General features: G+C 51.9%; 3 protein-coding genes across 10 annotated transcripts in view; 2 read left to right on the top strand and 1 right to left on the bottom strand.

Annotated features, from left to right (window-relative positions):
* UNC13B (unc-13 homolog B) overlaps positions 1-1,956 on the bottom strand; it is a 259,488-nt gene extending 257,532 nt beyond the window's left edge. For all 3 annotated transcript variants that reach the window (XM_043565489.1, XM_043565501.1, XM_043565502.1), the window contains exon 1: positions 1,854-1,956. In XM_043565489.1, the coding sequence (XP_043421424.1) occupies positions 1,854-1,860 (7 nt within the window). In that variant the 5' untranslated portion in view covers positions 1,861-1,956. The remainder of the gene's footprint in view (positions 1-1,853) is intronic.
* On the top strand, positions 1,883-12,537 carry FAM214B (family with sequence similarity 214 member B). Of its 6 annotated transcripts, none has more exons than XM_043565505.1 (9): positions 1,883-1,990; positions 9,407-9,550; positions 9,795-10,764; positions 10,941-10,999; positions 11,189-11,294; positions 11,420-11,578; positions 11,802-11,870; positions 11,954-12,129; positions 12,247-12,537. In XM_043565505.1, exons 3-9 carry the CDS (start codon positions 9,871-9,873, stop codon positions 12,398-12,400), a joined length of 1,617 nt encoding a protein of 538 aa, XP_043421440.1. In that variant the 5' UTR covers positions 1,883-1,990; positions 9,407-9,550; positions 9,795-9,870; the 3' UTR covers positions 12,401-12,537. The 6 variants fall into 6 exon arrangements, with proteins under 6 accessions (XP_043421440.1, XP_043421439.1, XP_043421441.1 ...); XM_043565504.1 differs by lacking the exon at positions 1,883-1,990 and adding an exon at positions 2,343-2,450; XM_043565508.1 differs by lacking the exon at positions 1,883-1,990 and adding an exon at positions 6,526-6,575.
* Positions 12,538-14,563: 2,026 nt separating this feature from the next.
* STOML2 (stomatin like 2) lies at positions 14,564-17,877 on the top strand. The gene is made up of 10 exons (XM_043565483.1): positions 14,564-14,699; positions 14,940-15,077; positions 15,531-15,630; positions 15,769-15,827; positions 15,919-16,020; positions 16,171-16,305; positions 16,459-16,603; positions 16,722-16,801; positions 17,051-17,179; positions 17,601-17,877. The coding sequence occupies exons 1-10, from the start codon at positions 14,655-14,657 to the stop codon at positions 17,736-17,738; spliced, it is 1,071 nt and encodes a 356-aa protein (XP_043421418.1). The 5' UTR covers positions 14,564-14,654; the 3' UTR covers positions 17,739-17,877.
* The last annotated feature ends 846 nt before the right edge of the window (positions 17,878-18,723 follow it).

The raw sequence follows: 18,723 nt of genomic DNA, 5'->3' as shown, positions 1-18,723 counted from the left end.
AGTTTGAGCCCGGCGTCAGGCTCTGGGCTGATGGCTCAGAGCCTGGAGCCTGTTTCCGATTCTGTGTCTCCCTCTCTCTCTGCCCCTCCCCTGTTCATGCTCTGTCTCTCTCTGTCCCAAAAATAAATAAAAACGTTGAAAAAAAAAATTAAAAAAAAAATACCTGAGGGTAAAACTATCAAGGTCATCAAAAACAAGGAAGTCTGAGAAAATGTCACAGCCAAGAGAAGCTTGAGGAGACAAGAGAACTAATGCAATGTGCCATGCTGGATGAGATCCTAAAACAGAAAAAAAGCATAAGGTAAAAACTAAGGAAATCTGAATAAGATATGGACTTTAGTTAATGATAATGTATCAATATCAGTTATTAATTTTAATAGAGGAACCATGCTAATTTAAATGTTAATAAATTTGGGGCGCCTGGGTGGCGCAGTCGGTTAAGCGTCCGACTTCAGCCAGGTCACGATCTCGCGGTCTGGGAGTTCGAGCCCCGCGTCAGGCTCTGGGCTGATGGCTCAGAGCCTGGAGCCTGTTTCCGATTCTGTGTCTCCCTCTCTCTCTGCCCCTCCCCCGTTCATGCTCTGTCTCTCTCTGTCCCAAAAATAAATTTAAAAAAACGTTGAAAAAAAATATTTTAAATGTTAATAAATTTAACATTATTATACGGAAACTGTATATGGAGAGGGGTATATGGAAATTGTATTATCTTCATAAGTTTTCTGTACATCTAAAATTGCTCTAAAATAAAATTTATTTTTTTAAGTCAAGTAATTTAGCCAAATTCATACACCTAGTAAATACCCAATACCCAAAATTCAGAGGCCAACACAAATGACTACAAACCCTATGCTTTTTCCACCACCCAAATCCACTTCCAACTTACTACCAACTTCTACTACCCAAACCCTTCCAACTTACTCTTTCTAGGTATTTGTATAACGACCTTAACAAGTTCCTTGAGAATAAAGAAAAAAGCTTTTTTTTCTTCTTCTTCTTTGCGTACCACTGGTGTTCAGTAAGTCAGCTTAAATTCACTACTCACGGGAAAAAAGTCACAAAAACCTAAAGACTGTGATTTTCAGAGAATCTTATCAGGTTCAACCCACAATCTATACAGCCAGCTCCTCAGAGAGGCCGGATAGGCCCTGGGCGGAGGGCCCTTCAGTTCTGCAAGGGTCCTGTGCTGCCATCTACAGGTAGCTGGAAAGAGTTGACACACACCCTCTCCCCTCCCCCCCAACCCCCGCCCCACTGCTGTATCTCAGCAATTAGTAAATCAGAGAGAAGTCTCAAGCGCTAATCAAATTACAGAACATATTTAACTATCAGATAGTTCACTTGACACTTGTATAAAGTAGAGACCCTACTTCTCTCCGGCGACTGAAGGTTCTTCTAACTCCGTATTAACATTTAGTCTCCTAAAATTCACAGAATTCCTTGCTGACTCACCTCCACAGATACAGATCTGGCTGGCTATTACTGCACACCTCCTAGAACTCAGATTCTCCCGCACAGAGTAGGCTGCAAACACTTGCTCAATCCCACAGACTTGAGATCCCACCAACCAGATTCTCTCATCTTCACCGACCCCTGGGACTCCTTGCACTATCTTGCAAACCCCCAGACCTCCCCCATTAGGGCAAATGTGCGCGCGAACCCAGACGTCACCACAAAAAGGCTCAAGTTCCGCGGGCAGCTCACACCAGCGCGAAAGCTTGGGGAGAGCCCGAGTCTCAGGCTCAGTGCCCTCAGGCTAGCGCTTTGATGCCAGCTCCGACTCCCCAACCCCCCCCCCCCCGCCCGATCCGGTCAGTCTAGGCCGGCACCCAGGCCAAGGCCCCGCCCCTCTAGACCTGTCATCACAGAAGCCGCACGTGGCCGGGGTGGGACCTCAGGCGACCTGCAGCCATCACTTTGTCTCCTCCGCCATCCATTGGGGCCGTCGCCGCCAATCAGAGCCAGCGGATCCGGCAGGAGCGCCGGCGCCCGGGTGAGGCGAGAGGGAGAAGGGGCGGGGGTAGGAGAGTCCCTGAGACCGACTGGGGCTCGCGGTGGAAAAGGGCCTGGCCTGGGTTCTGCCAAGCTGGAATCCGAGAGAGGGCGGATCCTAGCGAAAGGCGGAGAGACCACAAGGGGGTGGGGACCAAGGAAGGGGCTAGGGACAGGCGGATGTTCTGGGAAGACGCAGACAAGGCTAGAAGGGGCGGAGCTAGAGAGGGGCGGGGCCTGTGTTACAGGGGAGGAGCCAGAGGAATTAAAGAAACTAGGAAAGGGGCTGGGCCCCGAGAAGGTGGGAGGTGGGACAAGGGAGGGGGTGGGCCTGGGCGTTGCGGGGGCGGGGCTCGGGCAGAAGGGGTGAGGTTTGTAGGCCGAGGCTGCAGCTAGGGCCTCTCTCTAACTGCCTCAACCCCACTACCTCCTCAGGTGCAACGGGACTCACGGAACTACAGGTGTGGGGTGGGGTGCGCGTGGAAGAAGGGACAAGAATGGGGGTGCGCTTGGGCAAACATGAGGTGGGGGCCACGTTAAGGAAGGAGAGAATATGAGGACTGCTGCGGGGGAGGAAGACAGAGTTGGGGGAGGACTTGGGGGCTCACCGTGTGGGTAAGCAGGTGCATTCTCCAGGGTCCCTTGTAAGGGAGTGCTTTGTGGAGGTTGGAGGTACAGTGTGAGAGGGCAAGTCTGTCTGATGTGGAGGGTTGGAGCCTGGCTATGCTTGAGGGGGAGGGGATGTGAAGTGCTTTGGGGAAAGCAGGTGCTGTATGATGAAGAGCTGGTGGTCCAGAGTGTGGGAGAGACAGAGGGACTGTGCAGAGAATGGGCACTATGTGAGGGAAAGAGGCTGTAGGCCCCAAATGAGGGGGGAAGAACCCCTAGTGCTTTGGGAAAGTCTCCTGGCTTTGTAGAGACTCCAGGAAGAGGTTTGTGTACTGTGTTCTAGGAATGTCATGATGGGATTAGTGGGATGAAGAAACCAGTCCATAGTGCTCCTGGCTCCTTGGCTCCTAATTACACCTTCAGGCCTGAGCACTCTTAGGGAGGATCCAGGCCCCACTTGCTGCTAGGTCTTCTGTGACTGTCTCCTCAGTCTGCTTTGGATCTGGCTGGCTGAGACTGGAGTTTCTTCCCCTAGCTGGTGTTCCTGTTAACCCCCACTCTAGTTCCTGTTCCTCCCAGAAGGCTGCCTTCGTCCCTGTCTTCCCCCTCCCCCACTTTGCCCTGCCCTCTGCTCTGGGTGTGCTCATTTCCCACTTCCTTCCTCGCCCTGGGGCCTGGCCTGGGACTTGCCCGTCTAGGAGCTTTGTGCTCAATGGCCACAGGACCTAGTAACCAGCTGCAAGGCCCAGACCTCATCCCACTACTGCCAAGATCTCTCCCAACAACAGCCCCCACAAGTGACTGGCAGCTACATTTTTACCACTGGCCACAAAGTTATTTTCCCCACCCTTTTCCTTCTCCTGGGTGGGGAACCCTAGAACCCTCAAAAATCGGCTTCTGTGGGAAAGGTGGAAATTATTGAGTCTTTGATGTTTGTTTTGAGAGGTGAACTACTATTGCAGGCTGAACTCCAGAAGGGATATGAGGTTCCAGCCTCAGCTGGAAGAGGAAGAGAGAATAGCTCCCCACACTCCCGGCTGGGAGGCTGATGGTCAGAACTGATACTAGGGTCTAATCCTCTTGGGAGTTCCTCAGGTTCCCTGAGGGGACTTGATATAGTGCCAAAGTTCTATTTGTCCCTGGGCTAGTTGAGAGACTGGAAAAAAGGCCTGCCTTCCACACAGTGGCTGGATGAGTATGACAGTGTTACTGAAAGGGGCCCCAAGCCAACCCTCCTCCTAGCTGAGAGACTGGCTGGGGAGGGAGGGGGTGCTGAGGCCAGACAAAGCCGTAGGGTAGGGTGGGGTAAGGGAGGGCAGGCTGAAGCCTTTTGAGGAGGAGCTGATTGCTATGGCAACACAGCTTCCCAGATTGTCTCTCAGAGAGGCGGGCCTAGGGCAAACACTCCAGCTTCCTAAGGACTGAGGCATTTGTATGAGTGGGTGGGGCGTAAAGAGAAAGGGCATCAGTTTGCTGTGCTGAGGCTGGAGTATATAGCTTCTCTGCTTCAATACAAGCAGGAGAGCATTCAGAAACTTCTGTCCATCCTCTGAAAATGGATTTGAGTGAACAATAGCCATTAGAATCATAGCAGTATAAGGCCAGAGTTGCAGAAGCCCTCAACTATAGTTTATACAAACCTCTAATCTTACAGGGTTGAAAATTTACAGCCAAAGACACTGACTTTCTCTGGTCTCACAGTGAAAGAGCAGGTATTAGGACCTATGTCTTCTGTTTGCTGTTCCCTCAGCCCAGGGCTCATCATTTCTTTCAGCCAACGTTTATTGAGCAGCTATTATGTGCCAGGCACTGAGGTTGATTCTGGGAATACCAGCATGAACAAAACAACATTGCTGCTCTCCTATAGCTTCCATTCTAACGAGGAGAAAGAAATGCATGTGGGGGGGGGGGGGCATCTTGTGATAACTGCTATGAAAAAAATAAAGGACAGCAGCTAGATAAGGCCTCTTGATTGTACCATGCTGCTTTCCTAGGGCACACGGAGGCCTAGAACATCTTTGATCCTTCCCACTGAGCTACTGCCCCCTGCCCTTTGCAGGTAACTGAGGCCTGGGTCTATGTTAGTGGCAGTAAGACAGAACTTACTGCCTGTTCTCTGGGGTCATCAAGGGACTATCACTTTCCTGTAGTGTTCTGTGTCTATTTGTCTTCCTAGTAAGTTTTTACTAAAGGAAGTAAGCTCTTGCTTTTTGCAATTTTGTTCAGAATTTTGAAAATTTCCTGAATCCTATTCCTTAGCATTAGGGAACCAACAAATAAATCAGTCCATGGCAAATGGAAATGGATTCTTTTTCAAGGTTTTTCTCTCTGGTCTGAGGTGAGAAGAAGGGAGCCTAGAGGAAGGGTTACTTACTTGTCCTTCCTTTTTTTTTTTTTAATTTTTCTTTATGTTTATTTATTTTTGAGAGAGAGAGAGAGAGAGAGAGAGCATGAATGGCAGAAGGGCAGAGAAAGAGGGAGACACAGAATCCAAAGCAGGTTCCAGGCTCTGAGCTGTTAGCACAGAGCCCACTCAACAGATTGAGCCACCCAAGCGCCCCTCTTACTTGTCCTTCCTGAATCTAGTGCACAAGGAGGAAGTAGGGAAAGGGGAGGCTTTTTTTTTTTTTTTTACTATCCAGTGACAACCTCAGGGCCCTTGGGGCCTACAGCACAGGCAAGGTAGAAACAAGGACCTTGGGCCTTCTGTAGCCTCTGAACTATGGAAGAATGGACTCCCCTTCTAGAGGCATAATTGGCAACCTGCCCTAGCCTATGCCAATTCTCCAGGCTTTGGTTTGAGTCTTCCCTCTTTTGACTCTGGTATTTCCTTGCTTCTGTGGAAGACTGACAGAAAAAGCTTCCTAAGTTTGGAAACTAACTTGTCAACAAGTTCGGAGGAAAAGGTACCTATTTTCTTAGCTTACCCCTAAAGCAGCCCCTGTAAAGAGCATCTTTTAATGCTTACTCCTTATAGAGGTTTCCATCCTGGTCATTTAAAGAATAGGTCATTTAAAGAATTAGGAATGCTGGTTCTGCTGCCACTTAGTTTGGCTGTTTCTGGGCCCAGCCTAGAGCCCAGTGACTCAGGGGGAGGGTGGGGAGTTTCGAGGGAGCTGTGAGTCATGGGAGGGAGCTCCATCACAAGAGTTGGGCACATCCCCCCACTCATGGCAGAAGCCTTTCTATCCCACTTCCCCTGGGTGCTCCGTCTCCTATGAATAGAAAGAATACTGTAGAAGGAATGAAGCAGCCTGATCTCAGAATGGTAGTTCAGAGACACAAAAAAGGATGTTTAGGTCCCTGAATTAAAATGTATCCCTATCTCAGGAATTCTTGAGGCCCCTCTAACGAAGGCAAAAGAAAATTAATAAAAAGTAAGAGAAGGAAGAATACCATTTCTCAATGGAAGGAGATAAGATCCCACTTCAGAACTTTTTCATCTGCTCTGGCATAAAGGAAGCTTTCTAGACTTGAGCAGTACTCTGGTGTTTGAAGCTCAGGTTTGCAAGAAAGGGAGAGATGAATGAGAGTGGGGATATTTGGGGTCTGGTGAGGGAAGAGCAGGCTGATTTTGGAGATTGTGGAACTTTGTCTTTGAAAGCCCTAGGGCGTCCTATTAAACACCTTCGGAAAAGGAAGGGCGGAGGTGAGCAGTGGGAGGCCTACACCTTTGAAAGGGTTAAATTGGCAGGGCTGGGAGATCCTTTGGATCCCTGCAATTGAGGGGTTAAAGAGATGGGCGGGGCGACACGGGTAGGCCTGCCCCCTTGTGGACCAATGGGCGTGTGTCTCTTGGAGGGGGCGTGCCTCACACTTGAGGTCGTGGAGAGGCTGGACTCCTATGGGCCAATGAATATGGTCGCTGCCCGCGGAGGGCGTGGTCTTAGGGGGGCGTGGCGGCCACGGCCGCCGCGGCGGGGGTGTTGGGGCGCTGGGCGGGGCGGGCGGCCCCATCAGCTGGTAGGAAATGGCCTGTGAGTCAGAGGGGCAGCGGAGTCGACAGCACTGAGCCGGGGCGGCCACGGGGAGGGACAGTCGCGGGGAGGGGTGCGGCAGCGGCTGGGGGGCTGCGGGCGCCAGGTCCCGCTAGTGTTGCACACGAAGCTGAACAGAGAACAGCCTAGCAAAGCAGGGCTCTGCGTGAGCCACCCTTTGTCTGGGTTGGGGGCCCGTGGCGGGGAGGACCCGGGATTCGAGGGGAGGGACCGGGACGGGACGGAAGGGCCCGGAGCAGCGGCCGCCGCGGCGGAGCCAATTTAAGAGCGGGGTGAGTGTGTGCTAGGGGGAAAGAGCAAATCTCCGAAGCTCCAGTATGGAATGGGGCCTGTCCCAGGCTCTGGGGAGGAGAGGGGTGAGAATGGACCTGGGAGACTAAGTAGGGGTTGGGGGCATCATCCAGAACAAGGAGTCCAGCGGAAGGGGTGAGTCTGCTGGACTCAGTTTGGAGGAGGTGCTGACATCTGGTCTCTCCATTAAGGGTAGAGGGCTTTAGGTCAGCAGTCAAGGGGTGGGTTAGAGACCAGAGGTTGACCTTCCTACCCATAGTGGTGGTCCATGGGAGTAGCTCCGCTAGTTTGTATGGACATGTATAGGAACAAAATGTGGAGTAGCTGGCAGTTCTCTCTGAACAGGATGAGGGTAGAAAGCACATGGAGAGGAATTCTCCTTCCTGCCACCCTCCTAGATCAGTGTAGAAATAGATACCTTTAATACTGAAGGAAAGGGGAGAGTGAGTCTGGGAGTTGTACCTGTACCAATACCCACCTACCCCACCTCCCAGGCCTAGCAGGTGTCTGAGGTACAGAACCCATGGTATTCTGGGATTTGGTGTTTTTGCTGGCCTTGCTCCTTGGGAATGTTGGGAACTGTAGTCCTTGCCAGCCATAGCCTGGCACAGCTGTTTGATGCCAGCTGCTGCCCACCCCCTGCACAGAGAGTGAGGTTTGGCCTACCCTGCCCCCCTCTTCCACAGTCCTGCCCCATGAGTCAGCTCGAAGCCATGGTCTAGAGCCAGACAGGCTGGGTGGCAAGGAAGTGCGTCTTAGAGCTTCTCATTGACAAGTCAGGAACTTAGAGGGCTCTGGGGTAATGAGCAGATGCCAGGCATGCTGGGGTCAAGTAGGGCATCATGTCATCACCTGCCTTCCCCAGAGCAATGGCTCCAGAGGCCAACTTGGATGACCAGGGGTGGGGTGCTAAGGAAAAGGACCTTCCTCAACCTGTATGGCTTGAGTAGAGGAAAGGAAGGTAGAGATGAATACAAGTTGTACCTACCCTCTGACAGTGCTGTCATTGGAGTTCTGCCCTTTCCAGACACCCCACCCACCACAGGGAACCAGAATTTTCTAGGGATCCCATTTCTCATGAGAACTTGGTGAAATAAGGTAATGTGGGGTGCAATGATAAGAACTTGGTGTAGGAGAGCTTTCCAGTCCCCAGTGTGTAAATCTCTCCCTTTCTCCCTGTCCCCCATTTCCACCTCTGTTATTGCTGATTCTCCCTATACAAGTAATCTCTCTACTTCTCTAATTCTGGGAGTTTTTCTCTTCACTGCTAGGACTGATGCCAAGGTCTCTGGGGCTTGCATTCTACTTTTTTGAGTCCTGCCATGTGCTTACTCCTTGTACTTAGAGTTTGGCAGAGGAGCGAACAGAACTATCCTTAAGAACCCCCTGGTCTGTCTAGGAGATGTCTTACCTATAAGAACAAGCAAAATTGTCACTGGGTTGTAGTAGATAGTGACACTGCCTTAGGTGAAGTCTCAGGAGAGAGATGTGGTCTAGGGTGGACAGAGTAGGCTTTCTGGAGAGAATGGCATTTGGCCTAGCCAAGGAGGAAGGATAGGGCTTAGGTAGGTATACAGGGGACATTCTTTGAAGGGGAAAAGATACTGTGGATGGCAGGCAGCATAGGCTACTGCCCAAAGGAGAAGCTTGATCCTGGGACAGTATTTCCTACCATAAAGGAATATGGCCTTCAATTTGACATTCCTCTCACCCAGTATGGGCTCCTGAGGGTGGACTAGTCAATAAAGAAAGTCTTTAGTCCTGGCAGGAAAACAGTGGTTTGGGTTTTTGGGTGCTGAACATGTGGCTAAGTGGAGAGGTAGTCCTACTTGCTTCCAGCTATCTGACTGCCACTGCCTTATCTCTAGCTTGCAGGGCCTAGGGGGAGGGGAGGTCCTGGAAAGTGCCTTCTGGCATTGCCTTCTCCACTCCCCCTCCACTTGATTAGATTTGTTGCCTCCTGTTAAAGGGACAGACTGCTGGGGGTAATGTGTTTAAGGCCAAAGGGCTGCCTTTGAGCTGATCTGAGGTTTGTATCTGTGAGGAGTGCTCCTGGGGTAGGACTTTCTGCAAGACCTCTCCCCTTAGGGCTCCGGAGTAGCATTTGTCCTTTGGAGAGAGACTTTAAGGAAGGAGTTATACAACCTTGACTAGGAGGGCTGAATTCTTACTCTGACCATCTCTCAGTTGCCATTGGAGTTCTCTTGAATCTTGGGGTATTGCATTCCCCCTCACACTCAGGACAGAAGCCCCTCAGCTGATGGCCCTGATAAATGGTGATCCTGCCACAACTTCTCACCTTCTATTACGCTGAACCTAGATCTGCCTCTCTCTGACTCCGTAGGTAACCTAGCTCTGCCCTCTGGGCTCTGGATCCCAAGACTACACCTTCTGTTTCTGAAGAGCTTTTCATATGGGAGAAGGATATCCTGGAGGGTACTCTGATAGCCCACAACTGGACAGGAGTCTTGCCACTGGCACCAGAGAGACTGGCTTAATGTCTGTTCTCCTTTCCTTAGGGTCCAGCTGAGCCCAAGAGCTGCACGGAATGGTGGCAGTCACCTTGCCAGTGCAGCGGGAATGGACCAGACTGCAAGCTAGGAGAGCAAGGCATCAGTCAGGAAGAGGGAACACACGGCTAGGCTTAAGGCCTCTTCATCGGGGTGAGTGCTGGGGAAAGGGAGGGGAAGCAGGTCCAGTGAGGACCCTGAGCTAAACATGCTATCCTCTCAGAAGTTCTGGGATTGTTCTCTATACTCCATTAATCCATCTGGGGATTTGGACACCTTCACCCCAAGGAAACCCACAAGGTCACCTCTTCAGGCCAGAGGAGGATCTGCAACTCAGGTGGAAGGGAGAAGACCCAATGATTCTTCTGATCACCTTTTCTTCTCTTCTCTTGTACAGATGTCCCCAGGCCCCCCAGCCCAGGCCCAGCATAAAGGCTGTGTGGGGGGGCCCCCCTGACCCAAGGGGGGGCTTCATGCGCCACGTGCAGGCGGAGCCGTCTTCATCCTCAGAACCAGAGGCTGGCCCTTCGCAGCCTGCAGTCAGGCAGGGGGCCCTCCAGGGTGGCCTGCTCATGGGCTACAGCCCAGCAGGGGGGGCAACATCCCCCGGGGTCTACCAGGTATCCATCTTTTCCCCTCCAGCTGGTGCCTCTGAGCCTCACAGGGCCCTGAAACGGCCGGCCCCACCCACTGAGGTTACCAGAGAGCTGAAGAGAGGCCCTGGGCTGGGGGCCAGAGAGGGACTACCCCCTGAAGAACCATCTACTGTGGGGCTACTAGGCCCAGAGGGACTGGGGCTGGGACTGGGTCTGGCCAGCCAGCATTTCTGTCACCATGGCCTCTGTGTTGTGGAACAGGGAGGTAGCTCCACCTCACCTTGGACTTCAGGGGCCCAGAGTCCCCCTTGTCCCCCATCAAATGCTTCCTGCAATAGTTTGCACACCAGAGACTGGGCTTCCCCAGATCCAGGGGCACAGGGGTCCCTGGGGGAGTCCCCAGGGCCAGCCCCTCTGGGCCAGCTGCACACATTTGACACTGATTTGCACAGTCTTGCACAAATAGGGGGTAAGAGCCCAGTGGCTGGGGTGGGCAACGGGGGTAGCCCTTGGCCTAGGGAGTCCCCTAGCACTGCCAATGGGCACAGTCCCGAGCACACACCCCCTGGCCCTGGACCTCCAGGCCCCTGCCCCACCAAGCGAAGGTTGCTTCCTGCTGGAGAAGCCCTGGATGTCAGCTCTGAGGATGAGGGGCCAGCCCCTCGGAGGCGCCGAGGAACCCTGGGCCACCCTCCTGCTGCCAACAGTTCTGATGCCAAAGCCACACCCTTCTGGAGCCATCTGCTGCCTGGGCCCAAGGAGCCTGTGCTGGTAATCCAGGAGAAGGGGATGGTCTATTCTTAAGTAGATATGTGTGTGGGAAAAGGTGAAGGCCTGAGGAGTGGGGGGGGAGGGGGGTCCAGATGTTCCTTTGAGAGCTTGTAATGAGGTCCTGCTTCCAAACATGCCTGACCTCCACCCAATCTTTTTCTGTAATCTTTCCATAGGACCCAACAGACTGCAGTCCCATGGGGCGGAGGCTGAAAGGTGCCCGTCGCCTGAAGCTGTAAGTGATCAGCTTCTTCCTCTGCTCTATCCCTGCAAGTGGGGCAAAAGTCTATAATCCTTTTTCTGACTGCAGGGTAGGGGAACCCAGGGCAGGAGCCCTTGATGGTGGCAAAGGGTGAGCCCAAGGACATGAGTAAGCATACCAGAATACTTCAAGCCAATGTACTGTGTGTCCCTCCCCTACCAGGAGCTCCCTTCGAAGCCTCCGGAAGGGGCCAGGCCTGCTGAGCCCCCCCAGTGCCTCCCCTGTTCCGACCCCTGCTGTCAGCCGTACCCTGCTTGGCAACTTTGAGGTAGTTCCCCTTGGATTCTGTGATTGGGGGCCTTGGGGAAAGTGAGATGGTAGAGTGTGGCCTGGATGGGTAAGGAAAATAGCTGGCATCTGTCTCATAATATGCTTTCCCCATCTCAACCCCAGGAATCATTGCTGCGAGGACGCTTTGCACCATCTGGCCACATTGAGGGCTTCACGGCAGAGATTGGAGCTAGTGGATCCTACTGCCCCCAGCATGTCACCCTGCCTGTCACTGTCACCTTCTTTGATGTTTCTGAGCAAAATGCCCCGGCTCCCTTCCTGGTATGACCTGACCTCAACCCAAAGTTAGCTTGTGAGGAGGGTGAGGGATGGATAGCAGGAAGGATTCTTTAGGTGTTCTCACCTAGGAGAGAGTTCAGAGCCTGGTGGGGAGAACTCTAGTGTGGGGCAAGGGCTAGGCCCAGAGTGAGAGATTATGGAGATGGATGAGTATTCAAAGCTCTCCTAGACCCCATCTTAGCTGATGGCTCCATGACCTTCCTAGGGTGTCGTGGACCTGAATCCCCTGGGGAGGAAGGGTTACAGCGTGCCCAAGATGGGCACCATCCAAGTGGTAAGTTTTCCCTGAGGGACAGTGGGAGTGGGGAGAGGAAAACAGCCCCTAGGCCCTACCAACTTTGCCTGTCCTGCCCCCAGACCTTATTTAACCCCAACCAGACTGTGGTGAAGATGTTCCTTGTGACCTTTGACTTCTCGGACATGCCTGCTGCCCACATGACCTTCCTGCGCCATCGCCTCTTTTTGGTGCCTGTGGGTGAGGAGGGAAATGCTAGCCCCACCTGCCGCCTCCTCTGCTACTTGCTGCACCTCAGGTGAGGACAGGGCCCTGGGGCAGCTGGGGAGGCCCAGGGAAAGGATTTTCCCCACCCCAGGTTATCTGGCTTATCTACTATCTGGATTCTTTCTTTGATCACCCTGTTGTCCCCCAGGTTCCGGAGCTCCCGCTCAGGCCGCTTAAGCCTGCATGGAGACATTCGCCTGCTTTTTTCCCGCCGGAGCCTGGAACTGGACACAGGGCTCCCTTACGAACTGCAGGCAGTGACTGAGTCCCCTCACAATCCACGTTATTCACCTTTGCCCTGATTGCCAGTGCCCTGAACCCATGTGGGCCAAGTACCTACCCATCCTGCTCCATCCTGGACAGAGCAAATACGTGGAAAGGTGGCAAAAGACCCTTTAGGCTTGAATTAAAGCCCTCACCATGCTCATGCCCAAATCGATTATTTGGGTGTTTAAAGCCTCTGATCCTTACCACACTCTGCTCTACTCTGGGTACTCCATGTGCCTCCCACTCTCTTGGATTTCCCAGGCCAACTTAGGTAGTGGGGAGACAAGGGGCTACCCTGAGGTTCTCTAAAGTTCCCAGGCAAGTCATGCCAGCGTTGCCTCCCTGTCCTGGGCAGGGGCCACTTATTATTTTATTTATTTTTAATTTATAATTTATTCAAATTGGATTGCCTTGGTAACCTCCCAAACCTGATAATTGGCATTGCCCCTCATCCTTTCCCACTCTCAGATATTGCTCCAAGCTCAGGAGTTGAAGAAGCTGATGTGGGGGTTGGGGGAGAACTGTTCTTTCTCAGCTGAGGGCAGAGAGGTTATCCTAGAAGGACTGAGTCCCTAGCCAAAGACTCAGCTTCCCCTGTCCTTCCCTATACCTTCCCTATACCTTTCACTTCCCCTACCCTCTGACCCCTCTCTGAAAGCCAACTTGTGTGTGTGTGTGTGTGTGTGTGTGTGTGTGTGTCCACATGTCCACGCACACACGCACACACACACAAGCTTTTATTTATGTGGTGTGTGTGAGAAAGAGAGCTTGCATGCATGCACACACACAGAGGTTAACCATGCCTGATCTAAGACTCCAGGCTCCAATTGACCCTCTCCTCCTGCCTGTGTCTCCTTGCTTTGGGGTCCTGACTGAGGAAGGTGTTCTGGGGGCAGAGTCAGGGCCAAGGACTGGGGTGCCTCCTCTCACCTGGCTAGACTCTGACCCACCTACCTCAGCTGGGATGAGGGGCACACCTCAAATTCAGTCATGTGATTTCCCAACTACCCCATTCCCCACACCAGACTCTGACCCAGCCTTAGTCCTGACTCCTGGGGCTGGCTGAGGGGAACAAGCAATTGCTTGAAACTTGAACAAAAAAAAAAAAAAAAAAAAAGAAAGAAAGAAAAAGAAAAGAAAAAGAAAGAAGAAAGAAAAAGAAATGAAAAAATTGTACCTGGTACTTTTTTTCAGGAAACAACAACAATAAAGAAAGAATAAATTCTTGTTTGGAAACTTGAGCTAAACCCTACTTTTTCTGTTGGGGAGAATATAGGAATGGGGATGGAGGGTCTAACTGGAGCTCAGACTCTGCCCTTTCTCCCAGAGAGGCCTGAGGTCTGAGGCCATGAGGTCTTAAGGCAAGGCCCTAATGATTCTTAGGATCTGGTCTTGCTCTTTTCAGATAATGGGGTGGGGTGGGTGGGGTGGGGTGGTGAGAAAGGTTCAGCCATAAAAGCTGAACTCTCTGAATGTGGATCTACATTCCCAAACTAGTTCTATTGTTACCGATTTTAGCACCTCTGAACTTAAGTGCCCTGAAATGTAAAATGGGGGTGATTCTGCAAGTCTCTTAAAAGATGTGCCAGACATCAGGGATGTGTGCAGAGTGACATGATCCAGAGAAGCCTGAATGTAGGGGCTATGTGCTGGACTCTGTAAGGGGATCAGGCCTGATAGACTGACTAGGAAGAGGTAGAAAAGGCTACGGTGCCTGGGGAGAAGAGGGGAGGGGGAAATCTCAGTCCAATCACCAGGCAATGTTAGGCCCAATCACTATGGCAACGGGAATGGGGTCAGTCCCCAGTGGGAGGGCTGGGTACAACACAGCAGGACTACCTGACAATGTCACTATGGCAACCATGGCAAAGAGCGCCAATCCCTTGGTCGCTATGGTGACGAAGCCATTTATACGCTCAGAAGGGTAAACTGAGTCTCGGGTGGAGGTAAAGAACTCGGTGGGAGGTGTTTCTGGGACACTTGCACGCGGAAAATAGACTCCATGGTCACCATGTCCGGGATCTTGAGCTTGATCAAAGAGAACCAGAACAAGTTACAGCCTTGTGCCTTCTCTAGCTGGTCTACAAATCCCAGGGAACAACTTGATACACGCTTCTGTTCAAGTAAAGCTGATTGGCTGAAGTTGGGGTGGGGGGGCGGGAGAACGGCGACGGCCGGAAGTACGTCTGGGGGAGTGGAAATACGGGAGGAAAGGCTCAGGTCCGGTTTTCTAGAGTGACCTCTCTGCTCACCGTCTCGTTGGTTCCGGAGGTCCTGTGGTCGTGGGAAATGCTGGCGCGCGCTGCGCGGGGCACTGGGGCCCTTTTGCTGAGGGTGAGTGCGAGGGAACCTTCTCCAAGGGTCCTGCCAGAGATCACCTGGATCCTTACCTGGGAAGGAGCAGGATTCTAAGTTTGGCGAGAGAACTAGGGTCAGAGGTCACAGTACCCACGTGAGTTCCTCTCCGAGGACCCTTTAGGGTCGCGGTTTAAGGAGATGCTCTCTGGACAGGCGCCGAGAAGGGCGATGTGGCCCGCCGGCTGGGGTCTCTGCTAATCCTCGTCTTCTCGATAGGGCTCCGTGCAGGCTTCTGGCCGTGCTCCGCGTCGCGCCTCCTCTGGATTGCCCCGAAACACCGTGGTACTGTTTGTGCCGCAGCAAGAGGCCTGGGTGGTAGAGCGAATGGGCCGATTCCACCGGATCCTGGAGCCTGTGAGAGCCTCTTCTGCCCACTCAGGGCCACCCTGATGCCGAATTCCCTCACCATATGGGCGGATGGGGTGGGATCTCATTGGAGCCTGCGCCCACTTTTGGCTTTCAGCTCCCCTGGCCAGACCTGGCAGGGCCCAGGCTGCTGAACCCTTGTTACCACTTTTGGGTGTTGCTCTAGCATTACACAAGCCCCATTCTTGGGTATCTCCCCTATCTACCCCCTCAGCTCCTGTTGTCTGCTACTCTGCTGGCTCCCATTCTCTTAACTGTCCCCTTTGTTCAGATGTCCCGCCTTGTATTCCCATCTTTTTGGACTTCCCTACCATTGACACGCCCAGCTTTCTGCTTTACTTGGAATGTTCCATATGTTCATTCCATACCCACTCCAGGCCTAGCTTGGATCTCAACCTTACAACCCCCATCCTTCTGAGGACCCATGACTCCTCTTCCCAGGGCTTGAACATCCTCATCCCTGTGTTAGACCGGATCCGATACGTGCAGAGTCTCAAGGAAATTGTCATCAACGTGCCTGAGCAGTCGGCTGTGACTCTCGGTGAGGGGTGCAGGGTGACACGGGTGCCCTGAGACCGTTAGGATGTAGTTGCAGGAGATGCAGAGCTCATGAGAAAGAGCTGATCGGAAATTGGAGGCCTGATTTTCCTCCTTTTCTCTCCTGCTCCTGTACCTATAGACAATGTAACTCTGCAAATCGATGGAGTCCTTTATCTACGTATCATGGACCCATACAAGGTATCTTCTCCTTGGTTTATTCGGCTCCTAAGTTGCTTTTCCCGCTAAAATCCTGCATTCGAGCTTCTTACACTTTCCATGTCCTTTTCAGGCAAGCTATGGTGTGGAGGACCCTGAGTATGCTGTCACACAACTAGCTCAGACGACCATGAGATCAGAGCTTGGCAAACTCTCTCTGGACAAAGTCTTCCGGGTAAGGGGTCTGAGCCAGAGTTACTGTTTGAAGATGCGTCCCTCACACTCTCAGTCCTTTGTGGGAGTCAAGATCAGTCAGTGGCACTTCTCAGCTTAGATCCCTGATGAGTGTGTCGAAGCCATGGAATTTATACCTCTCTTTCTCCAGGAGCGGGAGTCCCTGAATGCTAGCATTGTGGATGCCATCAATCAGGCTGCTGATTGCTGGGGCATTCGCTGCCTCCGTTATGAGATCAAGGATATCCACGTGCCACCCCGGGTGAAAGAGTCCATGCAGATGCAGGTGGGGGCCAGGGAGGGGCGGGGAAGAGGACTTCAGGATGCTCCAGTCTCATGGGGACTTGGACTCCCTTCCCTGTCATGATGGGTACAATTGCAGGTCTGTGTAAGAATTTACTCTGGGTTTTTGTTGATGGGGGTCATTGGGGGTTTCTAGGTGGAGGCAGAGAGGCGGAAACGGGCCACAGTTCTAGAGTCTGAGGGGACCCGAGAGTCAGCCATCAACGTGGCAGAGGGGAAGAAGCAGGCACAGATCCTGGCCTCCGAGGCAGAAAAGGCTGAACAAATAAATCAGGCAGCAGGTCTGCAGAGGGTAGAGGCTGAGGGAGGAGAGGGCTTGGGTTTTTGAGGGTTGGTACTGGGACAGGAGCTTTGAGGTACCCTGACTTCATGAGTAAAGCTCCATCTCTTTTCTTCCAGGAGAGGCCAGTGCAGTTCTGGCCAAGGCCAAGGCTAAGGCTGAAGCTATTCGGATCCTGGCTGCAGCTCTGACACAACATGTGAGAGGCCCCTGGGTGGGGTGGGAGACAAGAATTGACACTTGAATAGGTTTTCTCATCTACTCTTGGGAGAAGTTCCTGCCTTTGTGGGTTCCGCTGAGCCAGATTACATGATCTCTTGTATTGTGATCTGTATTGTGATCTGATTCTCTTTCCAGGAACCTGACTACTCTTTACTCCCCTCCCCTCCACCCACCCACCCATCTCCTTCTCCAAGACTGTGATCTTTGATTTTTTCTGTGGCCACAGAATGGAGATGCAGCAGCCTCACTGACTGTGGCTGAGCAGTATGTCAGTGCGTTCTCCAAACTGGCCAAGGACTCCAACACTATCCTGCTGCCGTCCAACCCTGGCGATGTCACCAGTATGGTGGCTCAGGTTAGAGTACCCTGAGGACCTAGCACAGGACACCAATGCCAGAAACTGAGACCCCTGTCACCACCATCACAACTTAGACACCATAGAGGCCTTCAGAGTAGCCTGAGCCCTAGACCTCCTGTTAGTCTCTGTAGAGAATAAGTTTCTAAGAATGAGACACCTCCCTCACCCCTGGAGATAGGAGAACTCTTGAGACATCTTTTTTGGGGGGCAGATATATCTGTACCAATATCCTGAGGGTAACCCTGCTCTGATAGTTTTTACGATTCCTAGAATCGACTCTACAGCTTGAGTCTTGCAAGAGAGATAGAAAGGAAAAATAAGTTTATTAGCCCCAGCCTCACTTTCTTTTTAGCTATTGGTGGGTTGGGCTATGCCTTCTGCCATGTGTCCTCATGGCTCTCTCTGTCCCTTTTTTTAGGCCATGGGTGTGTATGGGGCCCTCACCAAAGCCCCAGTGCCCGGGGCCCAGGATTCAGTCTCCAGTGGGAGCAGCAGAGATGTCCAGGGCACAGATGCAAGTCTTGATGAGGAATTTGATCGAGTCAAGCTGAGTTAATGGAGCTGGGCTTGGCCAGGGAGGCTGGGGACAGGGAAACAGCATTCCCATACTCTGGCTCTAGCTTCCCTGCCAAGATTTTGTTATTATTTTTTTATTTGAACTTTAATCATGTAATAAACTTGCCACTGGCAAACCAGAAACTGTCCTCTTTGATTGGGGAATGAAGTTGGGAAAGTCACCAGTGTTTTCCTTGGATGTCCACTTCCATCCTCCAGTTCTCTCAGGTCTGGGGAGCTGATTCCTCCGTGACTAAGAGTAAACTTTATGTAAGTCATCCTTTCTGTCTTCAGGAGAAGCTTTGGGATAGGGTGGAGGATTAAGCCATGTGTCTATTGAACTATCAGGGAGTGTAGTCCCCCTTCTTGCTAACTATGGGGATATAAATTTGAGCGGGTATTTGTGGGGATTATTTATTTATTTATTTAAATTTATTATTATTATTATTTAATGTTTTATTTATTTTTGAGAGAAATACACACCAAGTGTGAGCGGAGGAGAGGCAGAGAGAGACGGAGACACAGAATCCGAAGCAGGTTCCAGGCTCTTAGCTGTCAGCATAGAGCCTGACATGGGGCTCGAACTCATGAACCATGAGATTATGACCTGAGCTGAAGTCAGACTCTTAACCGACTGAGCCACCTGGGTGCCTCTGTGGGGATTTTTTTTTTTTTTTTCTAAAGTAAGCTCTACACCTAATGTGGGACTTGAACTCAGAACCGCAAGATCAAAAGTAGCCTGCTTTATCGACTGACCCAGTCGGGCACCCCTGGGGGGATTTTTTATGGGAAAGAAAGCTATTCTGCCGGATAGTACTGCTCAGTGTTTAAAGGTTTCTCAGGGACTGTGAACACTCATTCATTCAAAAACATGATGTCTACCATGTGTCAAGCTCAGTGCTAGACAAGCAGTTTAGACCTAGTGGTTCCTGCTTTCACAGAATATCAGGTTGGCAGGGAAGACACAGAGATACAAAGTGCTGAGT

Source organism: Prionailurus bengalensis, chromosome D4, assembly GCF_016509475.1.
Source record: "Prionailurus bengalensis isolate Pbe53 chromosome D4, Fcat_Pben_1.1_paternal_pri, whole genome shotgun sequence".
NCBI classification, from domain to species: domain Eukaryota; kingdom Metazoa; phylum Chordata; class Mammalia; order Carnivora; family Felidae; genus Prionailurus; species Prionailurus bengalensis.
The sequence above is the reverse complement of the archived record's forward strand: the minus strand, read 5'-3'. Positions and strand labels throughout refer to the sequence as shown.